The sequence below is a fragment of the Notamacropus eugenii genome, chromosome 5, assembly GCF_028372415.1.
Source record: "Notamacropus eugenii isolate mMacEug1 chromosome 5, mMacEug1.pri_v2, whole genome shotgun sequence".
NCBI classification, from domain to species: domain Eukaryota; kingdom Metazoa; phylum Chordata; class Mammalia; order Diprotodontia; family Macropodidae; genus Notamacropus; species Notamacropus eugenii.
In genome coordinates, this window is record NC_092876.1 from 274,655,744 (window position 1) to 274,678,214 (window position 22,471).

Below are 22,471 nucleotides of genomic sequence, written 5' to 3' on the forward strand. Positions count from 1 at the left end.
CTCCCTGCCAAGTCTGGTAGTCTGAGCCTACTTTAGCATTAAAGTCATCCAGAATTATAAACTTGTTCTCTTTTGGTGCATTGATGATAAGGGCCTCTAGGTCTTCATGAAATTTTTCTTTGACTTCATCAGGGTTTGTCATGGTGGGAGCATAGGCACCGATGATGCCCATGGCATCATGGCGTTTTCCTGTGAGTGGCGGTTGCATTGTCATGAGCCTGTCATTCACTCCTTTTGGCAGGCATACCAGCTTGCTGATTAGCTCTGATTGCAAAACTCATGCCAGCTTCACTGTGTTCCCCTTCACTGCGCCCACTCCAGTAAAAGGTGTATCCAGCTCCAACTTCAGTAAGTTGGCCTTCATTTGCCAACCTTGTTTCACTCAGGGCTGCTATTTGGATGTGATACCTGTTGAGTTCTCTTGCAGCAAGAGCAGTTCTTCTTTCAGGTCTACTGAATTTTGTGTTGTCTATTAGTGTGCTGATGGTGAGTGGAATCATCTTTGCAGATGTTTTCATACATTTTTTTGCGTTTCAACTGCATAGTGGAATTCCCTGACTGCCATGGTAATCAGGCCAGGGTCCGGCAAGCAGGCAATGTTTAGGGCACCTTTTCTAGCCCCCCTTCTTCACACCAGAAGGTGAGCAGTGCCATCATGAAAAGGCTGCTCAAACATCCAGGGGGCTGCTGAGTCCCACTGCTGCTTTCAGTGAGAAATGACCCTATGACCTGGGCCGCCTGTGTGCAGGTTTGTGACTACAACTCCCAGTGTATCCACACCTGCTGCTTCATCACTTGCCTGTCGTCACAGGACTTTGAGGCATAATAGTGAAATAGTACGGGTAATTTTGGGGTGTAGGGTGTGTTCAGGGAGGACCAGTGCCTTTGATGTGATGGCTGCCCAGCCCTTTTGGGGGCTCTTTTCACCTTTGATGTCCACCTGTTTCACCTAACTCTCACTTGTGGCTCCAAGAAGCTGCAGCATGTGCAGCAGCCACACCCTGGTAAACTGTTTCGGCAGATGGGCCAAACCAGGTTGAGAGTAACCAAGGGTTCTCAAACCCATTGGTGAGTTAGGGAGGTGTCTATTCCAAGCATGTGAAGACTTTATCTGGTGGAATGGGCAGATGAGAACAATTTGTTCAAATGGCTATGAAGGCAGCTAAAGCAGGCTATGTGGAGTGCTTAGAGCTTGGTTAGACACTGAAGACGCCAAGGTCATCCACTGCATCCTGAGCCATTGCCAGCTGTCTTGACTCTGTCCTGCCACTGGATTATGACTCTGGAGGAGAGAGTGAGGCTGACAACTTCATGCAACTCTGCCTCACTTAAATCCAATTTACACATGAATCAAAAGATATCACCCATACCATTTCACTATTATGCCTCAGCAAATATAAGGTAATTTTGGGGAGAAGGTCAGTTAGTAGCTAGGGATATAAAGCCTCAAAGAGCTAAGATTGGAAGCTTAGGAGGCAGGAATGAGCGGGGATGCACTTTAAGTATAAGGATAGTCTGTGGAAGGGCATAGAGATGGGAAAAGGAATGTTGTGTGAAGAGCAGCTCTAAGAATGCCATAGATAAATGAAAAAATAATATATAACAAGCTTGGACAGATAAATTGGAGCCAGACAGGTTGTAGAGGGTGCTTTAAATGCCTAACAGTAGTTTGTATTTAATCCTAGAGGTGATGAGGAATTATTGGAGCTTTTTGAGGCATGTTTGGACCTATGCTATAGAAATATCACTACAGCAGCAATGTGGAACTCAAGTTCCACAACACCAACTGCATATCTGTTCTTTGGTCATTTTAGTCGTATCTGACTCTTCATGACCCCTTTTTGGGGTTTTATTGGCAAAGGTATTGGAATGGATTGTTATTTCCTTCTCCAGCTTATTTTACAGAAGAGGAAACTAAGGTAAACAGAGTTACGTGACAAGTTAAGGCAAGTGCCCAGGGTCATATAGCTAGTAAATGTCTGAGGCCAGATTTAAATGCAGATCTTCTTTTGACTCCAGGCCTGCACTCTAGTCAATACACCACCTAGCTATTTCCAAATGCATGAGTAGTAGGCACATCTCAAACTTAACATGTCTAAAACAGAACACATTATCTTTTTCCCAAAACCCTCTTTTCTCTTCCTAAATTTGTCTAGTTCTATTGGGAACATCACTATCCTTCCCCTTATCCATATTCATAACCTCAGAGTCTTTTCTCTTTTCCTCACATTCAATTGGTTGCCAAATCTTGTCCATTCTACCTCCACCATATATTTCACTTTTACCTCTCTTCCTCCTTACATGCTCGACACCCCACTTCAGGTCCTCATCACCTCTCTCATGGACAATTACAGCCTACTCCTAATTGGCTTCTTTTTTTTTCAATTCTTCTTCCAAATACCTGCCCAACTGGTATTCCTAAAGCATAGGTTTGATCCTGTCACTCCTTTTTGCCTCTAGGATAAAATGCAAACTCCTCAGCTGGGTTTTTAAAGCACTTCATAATATGACTTCGGCATACCTTTCCAGGCTTATTAAATACTCCTTCATGCATTCTCTGTGCATGAAACTTCCTATTCCTCTGCTTTTGCGCAAGCAATCCCCTATGCCTCTGGAAGGAGTCGAGAAAACTGAAGCAACTCCATTTTGTCTGAAGTTCTTTTATTTTTTCATGATCTATTTTGTATTGCAGCTCTGCCTTGTCTGTGACCTTCTTTTTCAACTGAAACAGCAAATATTCGGAACAGTCTCATCTATTGGGGTGAGGATACCATCTCTATTCCTATCCTGTAAGCCCCAAGTCTGTCCAATCAAGGTACTCAGTACCCAATTTACCTCCCACCTAATTAAAACCTTTATAAGTCAGGTCCTTTTGTTTTTTTTGAGGAGTCTAGCCTGCATGGATGGTACTGGCAAACTTCTTGGCAAACTCAATAACCTTCAGTGGTTTCTAAACTTTCTGGTTCTGGTATTGGTTTGTTCTGACACCAACAATTTTGCCCACACCGTAAATATATTCCCTCTTCACCTGTGCCTTATGGATTCCCTAGCAGCCCTCAAAGATCATTTCAAGTGTCACCTCCTACACACAAGAAGTCTATCTTGACCCCCACAGTTACTACTGCACTCCCTCTAGAAATGACTCTCTAGAGATATATGTATATAGAGGCTGTTCTGTTCATAGAGGAACGCAGAGCTGAACCTTAAGCCAAAACCTGTACTCAAATAATCTGAATCCAAATCTGGCCCCAGATATTTACTAGTCATGTGACCTGGGCAAGTCACAACCTGTCTGCCTCATTTTCCCATTCTGAAAAATGAAGATAATGATAGCATGTACTTCCTAGGATTGCTGTAAGGATAAAATGAGATAATACTTATAAAGTACTTGTAAACCTGAATGCACTATAGAAATACTAACTGCTACTATTATATTCTATTTCTTACTTAATTATATCCATGTTACTTTCCCCTAAGAGAACATAAGCTCCTTGAGGGCAGAGTCTGTCTACTTCACCATTGTCTTTGCATTCCCAAAGCCTAGGATAGTAGTGCAGCACAGTACAGCACCCAGAGTGGTGGGACATGCATGGCAGGTCTGGGAACCTCTTCCATACCTCTCTTTGCTGCTGTCCTTAGTCAAATTGTTCCTCTTTGCATTTAGTACTGTACTAGAAATACACAGAAGAAAGAAAATGTCTCAATTTTGTTTTTTCCTTCTGTGAAAGTCATCCTTCTGTGGCTTTTAAAATGGACTTTTCCATACCTATGAGAAGTAGTGAGGAATGCTAAACTTGGCATCAGACAGAGCTGTATTCAAATCCTGTTACCACAACACATTGGACATGTGATTATGGGAAAATTGCTGACTCTCTGGAGACTTAGTTTCCTCATATAAAATGAGGTGAATAATCTCTGTGGTACTTATTCACAGGGTCATGAGGCTCAAACGAGATGATGTACATAAAGCACTTTGGAAAATTTAGAGAACTATGTAAATATCAGTTATTCTTATTATAAATCAGTTAGCATTTTCTTCCTACCTACCTGACTTTTTGAGGAAAGTATTTTGAAAAGCTTTAAGGTACAGATAAATTTAAGTTATTGCGATTGTCTGAAATTCCTGTTTGTATTTTTTTTTTACAGAATTAATAAACTTATGGACATTGCATACTACAATAATCTTACATGGTTCTGATGTATAATTTAAGCAAACAGGAATAAAAGTCTTTGAGTTTTGGGGGGTGGGAGTGGGATTGAATAGGCATGTTGTTTTGCCTTCAAAACATTTGAATGAGGACATTTCAAAGTCCTCATTGGAACTATTTTCAGAGCATTTTTATTATAAGTAGCTTAAAATGGACTAGTTATTATGATATGACAATAGTCAATAATTTGTGATTTTACTAGTATGAGAATACTGTCAAACAAGTAATAATGATAATAATAATAACACCATGCATTTATATAGGGGCCCAAAGTTTGCAACATATATAATATGTCATTTCATTTGACTCTTTCAACAACCCTACATAATAGGTACAATTATAGTTCCCATTTTATAGATAAGGAAACTGAGGCTGAAAGAAATGAATAATGATCATGGTCAAATATCTAGTAAGAATCTGAGGTGTCCTTACTCCAAACACTTTATCCACTACTCTAAAATGCCCTTCTATCACAAAAGATTCTATTTTCTGGGTTATTTCAAAAGTGTTTCCTCTCTTAATTAGTGATAAAATCTGGTCATCAAACAATGACTCAACATATAAATTCTAGAAGAAATCACCTCCTGGAGCTTTTATAAGTGTTGACAAGTTCAGGAAAAATCTATGAGTTAAAAAAAGGATGCTTTATACTTTCAATGTCCACAATAATAATCTCATTTTAAAAACAGTTTGTGGTAATATTCAACTAGAAGGTATAGGATGCATACTAGTTGTGCGACCATGAGCAAGTCACTTAATCTCTCAGACTCTAGGCAACTCATTAAAACTATTATTTACAGATCAGTTATTGATGTGTATCCATGGAGGAAGTTTTCACTTTGGGTACATCCCATACTGATAAAATCATAGGTGCAGATTGAAAAAAGAGACACAACTTTTAGGTGTTTAGCTGTAAGTACAGCAGGGTTAGAGAGAGGGAGAGAAGGGGTTAATAATTTAAAGGTGCAGCCTTATTACAAATTTTTAAAAAAGTATAGACTGATGTAGTAGGGAATATGGAACCAGAGAATGTTCCAGAACACACACTGTACTCTTCTGGATGCCTTTGGCAATGTATACTTAAAATGTAGATTATTAGTTTCCTTCTAGACAAGTAGCTATTTGGTTTCAAGTATAAAGATAATCCTTTATGTGATAAATGAGTCAATAAAATATTTTATATTCAATGTTGACCTTCGAAACACATTTAAATTCTAAACAGCAAGAAAGAAACCTGTAGCAGCTGGGCTCTCTGATGCCATTTGTCTTCAGGATTCACAACAGGATTTTCAGCCTCCTCGGTGCTCTTAGGCTTTGTGTCAGTCACCACAGTGTTGGAGGTCTGAGAGGGCAAAACATACAATTTGTTAACTTTATTTATTTCATTCATAGAGGTCACAGGGATCAAGTCTATGTATTCTAAAAAGACAACTTGTGGGGCAAGTTTCTATTTTCAACTCTGCTTAGTTTATTCAATCAACCAATCAACAAGAATTTATTAAGCACTTATTCTTTGTGAAGCACTGTGCTAGGCAAGACATCACCTTCATGATGTCACTGGTCCCTTCCACAAGGACAAACAACAAAAACAAACAAGCAACAACAAAAGATGTAAAGAAGAAGCAAACACTTCCTGTCCTCAAGGAGCTTATATCTTAAAGGGAGAAATAACATATACATAAAAAGACTGTCTGTCTATCTGTCTTTATCATCTATCTATCAAATAAAGACAGGTGGAAGGGAACCTTACAATAGAAGATGTTAGCAGCTGGATTGGGAAGAGGTCTCCTGCAGAAAGTGGCATGAGTCTTTTTTTTAGTATTAATTTTATTTATTTTTAGTGTTCTACAATCACTACCATAAAACTTAGATTTTTTTTCCCCTTACCTACCCCCCATCCCCCTCCTCCCTCCCCGAGACGGCATACAATTCTATATAGGATCTACACATACATTCCTATTGAATACATTTTCACTATAGTCATGCTGTGTAGAAGAACTAAAATAAATGGGAGAAATCATATAACAAACCAAAACATTAAATACACACAAAAAAATGATCTGCTAAATTCTGCGATTGAATTCCATAGTTCTTTCTCTGGTTGTGGAAGGCATTTTGCCTTAGAAGATCATTGGGAATATTTTTTTAAGTCCTTGGATTGCAGTAAGTTCTAAGTCTACCAGAAAAAACTCTCACACACTGTGGTCGTTGCTGTGCACAAAGTTCTCCTGGTTCTGCCCCTTTCGCTCAGCATCAGATCATATAAGTCTTTCCAGGCCTCTCTGAAGTCTTCTTGTTCATCATTTCTTAGAGCGCAATAGTATTCCATTACATTCATATACCATTATTTATTCAGCCATTCCTCAATTGATGGGCATCCCCTTGATTTCCATTTCTTAGCCACTACAAAGAGTGTTGCTATAAATAATTTTTGTACATATGGGACCCTTTCCCATTTTTATGATTTCTTGAGGATACAGTCCTAGAAGTGCTATTGCTGGGTGAAAGGGTATGCACATTTTTGTAGCCCTTTGGACATAGTTTGAAGTTGCTCTCCAGAATGGTTGGATGAGCTCACAGCTTCACCAACAATGAATTAGTGTTCCAACTCTCCCACATCCTCTCCAACATTTATCATTTTCCTGTTCTGTCATGTTTGCCAATGTGATAGACATGATGTGGTACCTCAGAGTGGTTTTAATTTGCATCTCTCTAATCAAAAGTGATTTAGAGCATTTTTTCATATGATTATATATATTTTAATTTCTTCCTCTGAAAATTGCCTGTTCATATCCTTTGACCATGTATCAATTGGGGAATGACTTGTATTATTGTACATTTGACTCAGTACTCTATATATTCTAGAAATGAGGCCTTTATCCCCAAGATTAGCTGTAAAATTTTTTCCCCAATATACTACATCCCTCCAAATTTTGGTTGCATGGGGTTTGGTTGTGCAAAAACTTTTCAGTTTAATGTAATCCAAATTATCCATCTCGCACTTCATAATGCTTTCTATCTCTTCTTTAGTCAAAAATTCTTCCCTTCTCCATAAATCTGATAAATACACTATTCCTTGCTCTCCCATTTTATCCATGGTATCCATCTTTATACCTAGATCATGTACCCATTTGGACTTTGTTCTTGTGTACGGTGTCAGGCATTGGTCTATGCCTGGTTTCTGCCACACTGTTATCCAGTTTTCCCAGCAATTTTTGTCGAACAGTGAGTTCTTATCCCAGAAGTTGGGGTCCTTGGGTTTATCAAACAGGAGATTGCCATATTCATTGCCTACTGTGTCTTGAGTGCCTAGCTTATTCAACTTTTCTACCCTTCTGTTTCTTAACCAGTACCATGTGGTTCTGATAATTGCTACTTTATAATACATCTTCCCTAGCATTTCTTTTCATTAGTTCCTTTGCTATTCTGGACCTTTTATTCTTTCAGATGAATTTCGATATTATTTTATCCAGCTCTAGAAAATAATTATCTGATAGTTTAATTGGTATGGCACTAAATAAGTAAATTAATTTAGGTAGAACTGTCATTTTTATTATATTGGCTTGGCCTACCCATGAGCAACTGATGTTTTTCCACTTACTTAGATCTGACTTTATTTGTGCAAAAAATGTCTTGCAATTGTGTTCACATAGTCCCTGGGTTTGTTTTGGCAGGTAAACTCCCAAATACTTTATAGTGTCTACCCTAGCTTAAATGGGATTTCTCTTTCTATCTCTTGCTGGTGGACTCTGATACTAATATATAGGAATGCAGAAGATTTATGCGGGTTTATTTTGTAACCTGCAACTTTGCCAAAATTGTTTATTATCTCAGGTAGTTTTTTACTTGAATCTCTGGGATTCTCTAAGTATATCATCATATCATCTGCAAAGAGTGATAACTTAGTTTCTTCTTTGCCTATTCTTAGTCCTTCAATTTTATCTTGTCTAATTGCTACGGTTACCATATTGAATAATAGTGGTGATAATGGACATCCTTGTTTCACCCTTGATCTTACTGGAAATGCATCTAGCTTATCTCCATTGCATATAATGCTTTCTGAAGGTTTTAGGTAGATACTGATTATTTTATGAAAAGTTCCCTTTATTCCTATGTTATCCAGCGTTTTTACTAGGAATGGGTGTTGTATTTTGTCGAAAGCTTTTTCTGTATCTATTGAGATAATCATGTGGTTTCTGTTAGTTTTGTTGTTGATATGATCGAAAATGCTAACAGTTTTCCTAATAGTGAACCAGCCTTGCATTCCTGGTATGAATCCTACCTGATCATAATGTATTATTCTCTTGATAAGATGCTGTATTCGTTTTGCTAAAATCTTATTTAAAATTTTTGCATCTATATTCATTAGAGAAGGCACTTGAGTCTTGAGGGATATGAGAGATTTTGAGAGGTGAAGAGGGGCAGCACACTAGGCATGGGAGACAGCCAGTGCAAAGGCACCAAGAAGGGAAGTAGAGAGAGATGGAGTATCTGTATGTGGAATAGCAAGTAGGCCCATATGACTATGCTTTCAGATCCATGGAGTGAAATAATGTAAGATTAGAAAAACAGGAAGGAAGAGATTTAAATTGTTCTGAAGAGCTTTAAATACCAAGTGATATATTTGACCCTAGAGGTAAAAGGGAGTCACTAGAACTTACTGAGTTGGGATGTGGCACAGTCAGACCTAAGATCTAGGAAAAACACTTAGGCAGCAATGTGAAGGATAGATGAGAGAAGGGAAAAAACTTGTAGCAGGGACAGTGATTGGGAGGTTATGCAGTAGTCCAGCAGAGAGTAACAAGGGCCTGAACTAGGACAGTGGCTCTGTGAATGAAGAGAAGGGAGCACATTGAAAAGGTGTTATAGGAAAAGATATGATGAGATTTGCTGACTGGACATATGGTGTGAGAATCAGAGAGCAAGGATGACACTGAGGTTGTGAGCCTGGGTCCTTGGAAGAATGGTGGTACCCTTGACAGTAACACAGGGATGTTTAGAAAAGAGATTTTTTTTTTGAGAGGGTAAGATAATGAATAATGTTTTGCACAATTCAATTGTGAGATAATTCTTGGAATATGGTTTGACATCCCCTGTAACGGAGGTAGAGGGTAGAGGGCCTGAGCAGGTATCAGTGTGGTAAGCTGATGCAATCTCCCTCCTAGAAGTGGTAAAAGAGAGCTCACTTCCAGAGAGGCACGATGATGGGTAAAGAAGTGCTTAGCAGAGAATTTGGGGCAAGCACAGCCATTACAGAATTCCAAAATGCTTTCTAGAATGGTTGGGCTAATTCATAGTCCCACTAATAGTATCTTAGTGTGTCTGTCTTCCAACTGTTCCTTCAACATTACCTATCTATCTTCTATTATCTTCCCACTTTCAACAAGCATTAGAGTGCTCACTATATGTAAGTCACTGTATCTAACAAAATCTGACTGCAATAATAAAAGCATACTAGTTGGCATAAGCAGGGTAATAGTCCTGCTGAATTCCTCATTAGGGCAGTTATGGACTCACTATCAGGTGCTGCATTTTAGGAATGAAAATAACAAGCTGGAGTTCATATAGAGAAAGGCAAGCACAAATGAGAGTTATTTGTAAACTTTCCCTTCAGAGAGCCACCACTATAGGTAAGGCCTTTCTTCTCTCTTACCTGAACTGGTTATAATAGTATCCTCATAAGTCTACCTACCTCTGTTCTTTCCTCTCTCTGATCCATCTTCCACATGGCTGTCAAAATAATATTCCTATGGCATAAGTCTGATCATGTCCAAAAATTTTTGCACAAAAAACCAATAGTGACTCCTCACTGTTTACAATATAAAATAAAAACTGCACTCTGGCACTGAAGACCCACTCTAGCTCCAAACTATCTTTCCCAGGCTTATTTCACATTAGTGATCTTTGTTTCAGCCAAACTAGACAACTAACTGCATTCCAAGCTTCATGGGCACCTCTGTCTTCTGCACAAGCTTTCCCGCATGAGTAGAAAGCCTTTCCTCATCTCTGCCTTTCAGAAGCCCTATCTTCCTTCAAGATTCAGCTCAAAGGTCACCTCTTTTCTGGAGCCTTCTCTGATTCTCACCCCTATTTTAGTAGCCTGTTCCTACTCAAATTATCTTATAAATTTATTTATCCATTTACATATTGTATCACATAGCAGAATGCAGGCTCCTTGAGGAAAGACACAGTTATGTTTTTCTTCTTTGAGTCCCTAGTGTCTTTCAGATCATAGGCACTGAACATTTGTTAAATTTTTTAACTGAAGGGTATAGTTTGAATACCCTTCAGCAGAGGTTGCCTTCTTCTGTACATCTCCTGGTTTGTCCAAGTTTCTTAATTAAGTATATATCTCAGAAATGGAAATAAAATATTCTCAATGTGATTTGACCTGCACAGAAGTAGTAAAACTATTACTTACCTTAATTTAAATATTATAATTCTATTAATTAAACTTAAGGTTGTGTTAGCTTATTTTTTTTAGCAGTTTTATTACATTTTAAAAATTCATGCTGAACTTGTGGTAAACTAAAACACTCAATTCAAGTTAAAAAACATTAAATAAGGCTGTATGTAGTAGGATAAAACCTTAGATTTGGAACTGGAAAGGAACATAAGAGTTCATCTAGTCCAAGTCTCAAATTTTACAGATAAGGAAACTTTGACCAAGAGAGGCTAAATGACTTAGTGAAAGTTACAGAGGAGGGAGAGCTGAGTTTAGAGCTCAGGTCCTCTGCCTCAAAATTCATTAGTCTTTCAATGTGCTTTCAAGATGCTAGGGATGCAAAGATTTTCTGTCCTTAACAATCATACAACGTAGAGGGAGAACAGAAATAACAAAAACTATATGATGTTATAAAATAATTAAGTGCATAGGAAAGGTCAAACAATAGCATGAAGGATTCAAGGAAAGAAGGATAATTTTTAGCAGGAAAATTAGTGAAGATGTCATGAATGAGGCTGTAATTGATCTGGGCTTTGAAGAAGGATCTCAACAAATGAAAATAGGCAAGGAAATTCACTGTAGGAAGGCAAAATATATGGAAATGCACAGAGGCCTTAGAAAGCAGGAAAAGGTAGGGGAAACAGTAATATAATTTGGCTTCAGTGTAAAATATACAAATAAGAATAATATGAAATAAGGTCAAAAAGATAGATTGGAAACAGATTATGGAGAGTCTTAAATGGTAGGTTCAGAAAGCTGTATTTTATTTGTTACGTAGTAGGGAGCCACTTAAGTTTTTTTTTTTAGCAGGAGAGTGAAAAGCTGAGATTGGCAGTGGTGTAAAAGATGAATTCTAGAGGGGACTGACAGTTAATCAGTTAGGAAGCTCGTGGTGGCCAAGAACTGGAAACAGAAGGGATGCTCATCAATTGGGAATGAACGAACAATTTATGGTATATGAATATGATGGAATACAATTATGCAGTAAAAAATGATAAAGGGGATGGTTTCAGAAAGACCTGGAAAGACTTAATGAACTGCAAAGTGAAATAAGCATAATCAAATGAACAATTTATACAGGAACAGCAATACGGTAAAGATAATCACCTACGAAAGATTTAGTAATTGATCAACATAATGAACCACTATAATTAAAAAGGAATCACGATAAAAAATATTATCGATATCAAGATAGAGAATTGATGGACTCAGAGGGTAGACTGAATCATATTGTTATTTTTTTCTTCCTTCTTTCCTCCCTTCCTTCTTTCCTTCCTTCCTTTTCTCCTTCCTTCCTTCCTTTCCTGTTTTGCTTTCTCAATGAGTGGTAGAGGAGGTGGAAGGCGGGAAAGAATTTGGAACTGATAAAAAAAAACATGAAGAGGAGCAGCGTCAGGTATTGCTAACACCAAACAGAATGAGGAACTCAATACCTGTTAACTGTGGAAGTTTTATCCTCAGTATTTCAAAGACCCAAACCAGTCTGCATTTGGCTCTGGAATCAACAAACTGCCTGAATGTAAGCAAAAATGTTCAGGAGACAGGAGGAGGAATAAAGCAGGAAGTAAGGGTAGGAAAGATGTGGTTTGCAGACATCATCATGAACCCCTTGAGTAATCAGTCATACTTACTAGGAATCATTCTTCTTAATGTCAGTTAATTTGATTCGATTTCCTCCTAATTACTTAGATGTTATCTATGCAGCCAGTGCATACTAAGCTCTGTGGGATACATGTCACATGAGCCAAAAAGGTAGTTCATCATTGTGTTTTCTCTCTTCTGGAAGTTGTCTGGTAGGGTTTGCTTCACTGTACATATTAGACTGCGCTTTTGGAAGACTCTCTTTTGGAAGGATGCAAAGCTCTCACTTTTGCAGAGAAATAGCTTAGATCCTACAGACCTGTTCTCTTTCCCATTCCATGAAGTCTGTGGATTCCCTCTTTAAGTCTTTCCTGGGTGAATTCTCCCAATGGGTAAAGTAATCAAATCAATAAGCATTTATTAAGAAACTACTGTGAGCCAAGCCCTGTACTAATTGCTGAAGATACAAAGAAAGGCAAAAATGGTCTGCTTCCAAGGAAGCTGCAATCTAATGGAGGCAATACCTTGTAAATAATTATGTACAAACATAATACAGGATAAACTGGAGATAATCTCAGTGAAAAGACACTAGCATTAAGAGCAATAGGAAAAACTTCTTGCAGAAGGTGAGATTTTTATTGAGACTCATAAGAAGCCAAGAACTCCAGGAAAAAGAGATGGAGGGAAAGTATTCCAGGCAGGAGAGATACAAGAGAAAATGGCTGGTGGGGGGCAGAGGACCGGGAGAATGGAATGTACCGAGGCCAGAGGAGAGTAAGATGCAAGCAGACTAAAAAGATAGGAAGGGGCCAGGTTATAAAGAATTTTAAAAACCAAAGGGTTTTATATTTGAAATAACAGGGAGCTTACTGAATATAAAGTACTTCACAAAAATTGGATCATGTGATTTTTTACAACTCTTAAGAGGTAATACCATAGATATATTTCCCCACTTAAAGAAGAGGAAAATTAGGTTCAGAGAAGTCTGGATTTGATTGTCTAGAGTCAAACAACTAATAAGTAGAAGAGGGAAGGTTTTAACCTGAATCCCTTCTCAGATGAACTCCAGTACTGTTTCCATTATATCATGCTATCTTTCCACATAAAAACTCATTGTTTTTTTCCCAAATAGTTAATATTCTTTTTTGGGGGGGAGGTTATTTTTTAAAAATTTATTTATTTGTTTTTAGTTTTCAACATTGGCTTCTATCGGACAGTTCTAAATTCTACCCTCCCTCACCCAAGATAGCATGCAATCTGATATAGGTTTTATATATATATATATATATATATGTATATTATATACGTATATAATATACATATATATGGTAACATTAAACATATTTCCACATTAGTCATGTTGTGCAGAAAAAAAGTGAAAAACTATGAGAAAGAACAGAGTATGATTCAATCTGCTTTCAGACGCCACAGTTTTTTCTCTGGATGTGGATAGTGTTTTCATCACGAGTCTTTTGGCAATTGTCTTAGGTCACTGCATTGCTCAGAAGAGCTAAGTCTAGCAAATCACACAATGTTGTTGTTGATGTACACAGTATTCTTCTGGTTCTGTTCAGTTCCCTCAGTAATAGTTCATCCAACTCAGGTAAAAACTCATTGATTTTTAACCCAAGACACTGGATTTCAAATGTATCTCTTTTAAATTTCATCTTGTTAGTTTTGCATATTTCAAGCCTACTGAAATAAATTTGAATTCTGATTCTGTTATGCAGAGAATTATCTATGTTTTCCTAACTCATATCACTTTAAATTTCATAAACTTGCCTTTCTAGTTTTTCACCTAAGTCCCCAATAAAAATGCTGAATAGTCAGGGCAGATTTATAGATGATCTCTACTACAGGCCTCCTTTTACAATGACAGCAACAACTGAGTACAGCATAGCCAGCTCTATAAATGTATCTAATTGTAATATTATGCACACATTTCCCAACTAATTTATAACAATATAATGAGAAACTTAAGATCATAGGGTCACAATGAATTTAAAGCTATGAAGGGGCCTTGGAGATCATCTAACTCAACTGAGACCTGAAAAAGTAAAATGACTTTCCCAAGGAAGTAAGTAAGCTACAGAGCCAGGGCCTGAACAGGGGACTTCTACTTCAAATCTAGCCTTGGTTGTCTCTACACCAACACTGTCATTTGACAATGAGGATGATTTGTCTCTTTACTTACCCTTCAATAAAACTCAAGGGAGAAATTTTTAAAAATTATATTCTAAGCTGTACTTGAATGCTTATTTTAATTATTTTTGTCACAAAACAGATATTCTAGTTGATGGTGTAGAAGGTTAAATACTTAAACAGACCTTAAAATCAGCATAAAAGAAAATTAAACTTATGCCTCCTATGAAGAACATATGTACCACTCCTTACCTGAGCTATTTGTTCCCTCATTAACATCCAATGCAATCTTACCCTCCCAAGGTCCTGTCGTATATCTGCCCACCTGTTCCACTATGCCTTCTGGAATGTCTACTCCATAATAAGCACGCTTTCTCTCAACTCAAACAGCTTCCTCTTTTTCTCCTTCCATTTTCCAGCACTCACTGAGACTTGGCTCCTCCTAGAAGACACTACATCCCTGGTCACCCATTCCTATAGTAGCTAACTAACTCTTTCAGACTCCCTAATTCACTGGTTGCAGTAAGGAGTCAGAATACTCTTGGCTTCCCTTTGCCACTACCAAACTCACTATTACCATCACTCCGCAACCTCTATTCCTTTGAGGCTCAATCTACCCAAAAGTATTGATTCTGGTAGCTATTATGTACCAACTCTTAGGGCATTCTTCTTCCTTTCTCAGTGAGTTCAGTGCCTGGCCCTCAGTATTCTTTTCTACCTCAACTTCTGACCTTATTCAGGTAACTTTAACATACATGACACATGTTCCCTCAAATTTCTCAGTTCTTCACACTATTCAATTCTCCTGATTTCTTCTTCCACTCCACCTCAGCTACACATAGGAATGAGCATACTTTCTATCTTACTGTTACCCACAACTGTTCCACTTTCATGTTCAAAAATTTATTCTCAGCAATCTGATCATATTTTTTCTCTTTCTATATACTTTACTACTCTCCCACAACTACTCTTCAATTTCACTGTGACTTGCAATCTTTCCATCCCTCAGTCTTCTTTCCTAGGCTACCACCTCTACTTTGATTGTGCTTTCTTCTTTTCCCAATTTCTACTCCTTGATAAACCATTTTAAATCTATGCTACCAAAGATGGCTACCTGAATGGGAGCGAACCATCCAATTCCCACATACCCACTCCAGCAAAATCATAAAGTTTGTGCAAGATGAAATAATGATCAATAAATACAATGAGGAATTTTTTTAAAACCCCAGAACAGCAAAAGAGATCAAGCCAGAAGCTTGCAAGCAATTGGAAAGAGGGCTATAAACAAAGCTGTATCAGCCAAGGGCAACCTTCTGGTGAATAATGATGATGATTAAGAAAAAGATGATGATAACAACAAACTAGCATTTATATAGCACTTTAAGGCTGGCAAACCACTTTGCACATTAACTCATTTGATCCTCACAAAAACCCTCTGAGTTGTTATTATTATTCCCGTTTTACAAAGGAAGAAACAGCCACAGAGAAGCTAAATGACTTGTCCAGGGTCACACAGTTAGTGTCTGATGCAGTATTTGAATTTATCTCCCTAATTCTCAGTATGGTCTCTATCCACCAAGTTACCTTATTACAAAAAGCCAACCAGAAGCCCATAAGTGACAGGAAAAGGGACTACCACAAAGCCAGAGCTAGCACAGGAAACAATGCTTATAGTCTGTGGCTGTAACTGGAGATCAGCCAGGAGCACACAGAACTGGAAGATTCCCCCAAGAAAGACTCAGGATGATCAGAAAGTCCCAGGATGGGGACCTTAGAAGCCCTGGGGAGTAGCAGTGAACACTGACCAATGTGACATGGGAGCATTCAGGCTAAGACACACTCAGGCCTAGAGGCTCTTAGGTCCTTAATAGTCCTTCCTGAGATGCCAGACATCAAAAATTCCAGAAGATTCCAACTCTGGGAGGTGGAATTTAGAAGATCCAGGACAACACCAATAGGACCAACCACTTCACCTAAAAGCACATCAGGGGATAGAGACTGATCATGGCACAAAATTCCAATTCAGGAAATACAGGTAGAAAGATGATCAAATCAAGGAAAAACCCCAACCAGTAAAAATAAAATAAAATAAAATAAAAATTATAGTTCTAGAGACTTTCCAAAAGAAAGAACAGATAACTATTTTTTTTTAACAAATGAAAACAGTGACTCAAAGGAAAAAAAAATTGATTCTCCATAAGTATTATATATTGATACAATTTCCTCCAGAAGAAATTAAGAGACAAAATTAAATAAAAAAAGACTGGGGAAGCAGGTGTCAGATGAACCGAACTCTTACCTGAAATGGACAAAGAAGGTTGAACACTCACAATTTGGGGTAGAAATACAACAAATTCAACAGGGAAACAAGTGAGTGTGTGGAGGGTGGAGTTGAGAGGACAATACACAAAGAAACTTCCTCATCTTGAAGGGCAGGTTAAAAGGAGAGAGAAAAAGAAAGGCAAAGAACTAAGATCTAAGAAGTGGTCTTAGATTGACTCTTAGACAACTGGGGAATGGCTGAAAATTGTGGTATATGAGTGCAAAAGAATATTATGGTGCTGTAAGAAAGAAAAATGTCAATGTCAGAGAATCCTGGGTAGTACGACTATGAAATGAACAGAAGTATAATTTATGCAAGGACATAATATTGTAAAGAAAAGCAACTCTGAAAGACTGAAGAACTCAGATCAATACAATAACCAGTCATGTCTCCAGAGGCTCTATAGTGAAGTATGTGTAATGCTAATGAGATTAAATATCTTCCCCATCCATTAATGGGCCTGCCCATTAAGGGGGTTTGATTAGGGGAGATTTGTAGGAAGGCCCACACTTTTTATTAATAAGGCACTGGTTCTCCAGGGTTGTGATGCCCTAAGGCTCTGAAAAGTGTATAAATACTCTGAGGTGAGGTTTTACTTTGGGGCTTAGTTTTTGGAAGAAGATTTGTGTGCCAGCTGAGCTCTGGGCAGCTACTAAGCAGCCCTCTGGCTTTGAAAACCCAGATGCTGGTGCTTCTCTCTCTGGTAATTATGTATCTATGGTCAGACAGTAATCTGTCTGTTGATCTGTGATGCATGTATTACTTACAGTCAGACAGTTGGAAGTCCTGTCTGTTGGTCTTTATTTCTCTGTTTGTATTTTCTCTGAAGTTCAGGCTGCTGACTTTTTGCCCTGAACTAAGTGAATGATACATGTGCTTGATTAAAGTAGATTGTTGACACCTCAAAAGTTCCCTTCCTTTTAGAAAAGCAGATCAAAGAACCTGTGATAGCAGGCTTTCCTGTGTATATTGGGATGCTTGCTTTGACAGTATGTTACCCACTTCCCTTCTGAGATGATTGACAAGAGACATGTATGGTCACTATGTGGATATGTTTTGCTTCTTTGTGCTTCTTTGTATTGAGAGACTTTTTCCTTTCTTTCATTTCCCATTGGGGGAGGGGGCTAGCCATAGTTATGTAAAAAAGGGCATGATTAAATTTTTTTCCCCAAAATTCAAGAGAACAAACAGATAAGCAGGGCAATTTTGAAAGTAACTTTTAGAATTTACTATTACATTTTTTTTTAAAGCAAGCAGTGTGAAATAGTTCCTAAAGAATCCTCTGTATTTTTTTGGTGTTTTATGTTCAGCATTAAAAAAAAAAAAAAGATTTAATGCCCCCCCCCCCAACTTTTGCAATAACATCTACTATCAAATTTCTTATTCCCTTGTTCAGTATCTAATCAATCCCAGCCAAAACTCCATCCTGCATTACTTCTGGTACTTCTGCCTTACTCCTGCTACTACTGAATGAAACTTTGGAAAATTATGAAACCATACTGATTGCCTCCAGTTCAAATTTATGATAGCTAATTTCAACTGAGCTCTCATTGCAGCAAGGTAATCCTTCGTAATCCATTTCCTATCCCACTTGCCAGAGCAGCTGTTCCAAAATCTCTTCTTTCCTCAAACTTCCCACACTACTCTCCCCAGTCCTCCCCATCACCTCAGCAAAGGACTTCATCCTATAATTTACCCAATAAGACAAAGCCATTCACTCAAACCTTTTTCTTCACCTTTCCTCACTTCACATCCCTCTGACATCTCCCCTCCACTGTCACCTTCTTTACATTAGTCTCTGATGATGATAGAATGACCTTTTTGCTTGCCAAGGTCAGCCCTCTACATGATCCCATGTGATCCCATACCCTCTCATATTCTCTAGCACATGTTGCTCACAAGCATCCCCTCCCCTCTAACCTAAAATCTCTCCTTATATATTGGCTTCTTCTGTCCTGCTTACAAACATAACCTAACTCTCCTGCATCTTTAAAAAAAAAACCTCATTAAATCCACCATGTCCATCAGCTACTATCCATCTATTTACTCTCCTCCTTAAACTCTTTATGTTCCAGTCACACAGACCAACTTGCTATTCCCTGCACCTGATGTTCCCCATCCCAACTCTGGGCCTTTTCACTAGCTGTCATAAATGCCTGGACTGCTTGCCTTCTTTGCTTCTGCCTCTTAGAAACCATGGTTTCTTCTAAGACTTGTCTTAAGTACCACCTTCTATAGGAGGCCTTTCTCTTTTACTTCAGCTGACTCAGTATCTTCCCCTCTAAGATTTTCTTCCATCTACTCTGTATCTTTCAGTAATCTAATTTATCTACATTGTCTACACCATTAAAATGTAAACTCCTTGAGGGTAGGAACTGTTTATTTTTGATTTGTATCTTCTGTACCTAGCTGTGGGGTCCTGACTGTGGAAAAAGCCAGAATACACATAAGGAATGAAAGCCACTGATAGATAGTTATAAGGGCCAGGAAACAGATTGAGAGTCTAGAGCAGACAGAAAGAAAAGGTAATGAAGAGAATGAGAGAAATGCTCTCTCATTTTAAACGAAATTTAAAAATTAATGAACAGGGGTTATTGAAGCAGGGGAAAGGAAGGTAGATTCCAAATGACTGAGAAGAATGAGGGAAGAATTAAATAACCAGATAAATGCAGGAAAGAAAAAGGGAGTAATAAAACCACAAAGGGAAAGGGATAACTAATGGGAACAGGGGATCAGAGGTCACTGGGAATGTGACCACTTTGAAAAAGAATAACCTAAAGTAATTGAAGGAAAATGTTTACAGTAGAAGAGGGAAAAAATAGGAGTTGGAGAAAACCCCAAACCATTAGAGACAAATGGAGGAAAATTTAAACATAATGCTCATAACTTTAAATGTGAATGGATTCAAGGGTAGGGAACCTGCGACCCTGGGACCACACGTGGCCCTCTTGGTCCTCAAGTGTAGCTCTTTGAATCCACACTTCACAGAACAAATCTCCCTAATAAAAGGATTTTTTTTCTGTAAAATTTGGACTCAATCAAAAGGCTGCACTCAAGGACCTAGAAGACCACATGTGGCCTTGAGGCTGCAGGTTCCCTAGTCCTGATAAATATTCCAATAAAATGAGAAAGAATGAAAGACTGGATAAGAAAACAAAGCCCCACAATTTGCTGTTTACAAGAAACGTTTAAAAGACAAAGACAAACATAAAACAAAATTGAGGTTATAGGGAAAAATTTACTATGCATCAAGTAAATCTAAAAAACAGGATGTATAACCATGCTATCTGACAAAGCAAAAGGATAAACAAGAAGACTATGTTATAATGAAAGGAACCATTGATAGCAAATCAGTATCAGTATTCTTCAAATACCTTAGCATCCAAATTCATAAAGGAGACATTAACTGTGTTATAAGAAGCCATAGAGAATAACACTACAGTGACAAGACTCTTCAATATCGCTCTAAATGGAAAGATAAACAAAAGGAAAATATGGAACCCAACAAATATCTGGAGAAACTAGAGTTAAAAGACCTACGGTATTTTAAAAATGGGAGAGCAAAAGAACATATATATTTCTCAGCACTACATGGAACTTTTACAAATATTGACCATATATGGGGGCAGATAGATGTTACAAACAAATATAAAAAGTAAGAAATAGTTAATATATCACTTAAAGACCATAACAGAATAAAAATAATTGGTTTATTTTATTATTTATACAAACAAAAACACAGATTCAAATGGAGATTTAATGATGAAATTCTAAATAATGAATAGATCAGAGAACATATCATAGAAAGAATTCATAATTATGAGAAAATGATAATGATGAAACAATATGCCAAAAATTTTGAGATAAAGCTACAGTAGTCCTCAGGGGAAAAAATCATATCCCTACAAACATATACTAACAAAATGTAAAAAGAGAGAATTAACAAACTGAATGTGCATTAAAAAATTAGAAAGCTAGTGAGTGGGATAGACTTAGTGAAGACTCCTCAGATTGTAATTTTTATCCCAGGGGTGAGGTAAGGCTTAAAGGCTCAAGGTTACAATATTTTTAGAATAGAATAGTTCCATATAAGGATATAAAACTGTGTAGTGTATTAGGGTCTCAATGACTGGACAAAACTTACATAATTCCTCGATGTCTTCATTTCAAAAGGGATTGGTTAGATTTCGTGTCTAGAATGTAAGACCACATTCTCAGCTAATGAGGATAATGGTCAGTGGGGGAGGAGGGACTTGCGTTAGGGTCTACATAAATCACTGTCCTTTTCTTTGTCTTCGGCTTTCCTACTCCTACAGGTAAGCCCCGCTTCTCGAGAATCGAATAAATCTCTTTTCTGTCATCACTTTGAGAGTCCTCTGAGTAATTGATTTATGTAGGGACCTGAGCCATCCCACACACTAGCAAATAAACAAGCCTAAAATAAGCATGAAAAAAGACATAAAAAATTAGAAGAAAAATAGATATATTAGAAGCAAAAAAACCCAACCCCTACAGAAAAGATAAAACTAAAAATGATTCTTTGAAAAGACTAACAAAATTGGTAAGCCTTTAGTTAACCTGATTAAAAAAGAGAGGGCAGAAAACCAAATTAACAAAATAGCAAACTAGTAGGGTGAAATCACAACAAAACCAGAAAAAAAAAAAAAAAGAAAATCAGAACATATTGTGCAGTTTATAGGTTAAAAGCAGTAAAAAAAAAAAAAAAAAGGAAATAGAGGATTACCTTCAAAAGCACAAAATACCCTATCAGAAGGCCGGAGAGGGAGATCTTAAATAACTCAGTCTCAGAAAAGGAAATAGACCTAGCTGTAAAGGAAATATCAAAGAAGGGAATGAAAAGTAAGCAATTCCCACTCCTGATGGATTCAAAAGAGAATTCTATTAAACTTTTAAAGAACAACTAATACCAATACTTCATAAACCATACTCCAAAACTGAGGAAAAGCAGCCTACCAGAATCCTTTTATAAAACAAATATAGTTCTTAGGCATGTATGGTGACAAAGTAGACAGAGTGCTGAGTCTGGAGTTATTAAGACCAGAGTTCAAATCCAGTCTCAGACACTTACTAGCCGTATGATGTTGGACAGTCACTTTTGTTTGCTTCAGTTTCCTTAATTGCAAAGTGAAGATAACAGAAGTACCCACCTCAAAGGACTGTTGTCCAAAATGAGATAATATTTATCAAGTGTCTGTCATAGTACCTGGTACATAGTGGTGCCATATAAATGTTTATTTCCTTCTCTTCTTCCTTCTAATAACTAAACTAGGGAAAGATAAAACACAGAAGAAATGTACTACAGGCCAATATCATGAATGATTCAAAAATTTTTAAATCCTGTCAGACTATAGTGATTCAAGATATCATTCAAGTGGACCAAGTGGAATTAATATCTGGGTGCAAGGGTGATTGAACATTGGGAAAACAATCAACATGACAAATCATATTAAAAACCAAAACATCTCAAACCATCTAATTATCCCAATAGATGCAGAAAAAGCCTTTGACAAAGTGCAACACTTTTGTGCTAGAAACCCTGCAAAGTATAGGCACAGAGGGACCTTTTTAATATCATAAAAACCACCTATTTAAAACCAGAATCAAACATCATATGCAAGGAGGATACATTAGAACCTTTCCCAGTAAACAAGGGAGTGAAGAAAAGATGCTCACTTTCCCTACTGTTATTTGATACAGTTCTGGAAATGCTAGCAACAGCAATAAGAAAAGAGAAAGGAACTAAAGGAATAA

At 37.6% G+C, this 22,471-nt stretch overlaps 1 protein-coding gene across 5 annotated transcripts in view; it reads right to left on the reverse strand.

The window, feature by feature from the left end:
* Positions 1–22,471, reverse strand: part of JHY (junctional cadherin complex regulator) — a 132,535-nt gene that overhangs the window by 44,318 nt on the left and 65,746 nt on the right. For all 5 annotated transcript variants that reach the window (XM_072612912.1, XM_072612910.1, XM_072612911.1 and 2 more), the window contains one exon: positions 5,443–5,550. In XM_072612912.1, coding sequence (XP_072469013.1) covers positions 5,443–5,550 — 108 coding nt within the window. The remainder of the gene's footprint in view (positions 1–5,442; positions 5,551–22,471) is intronic.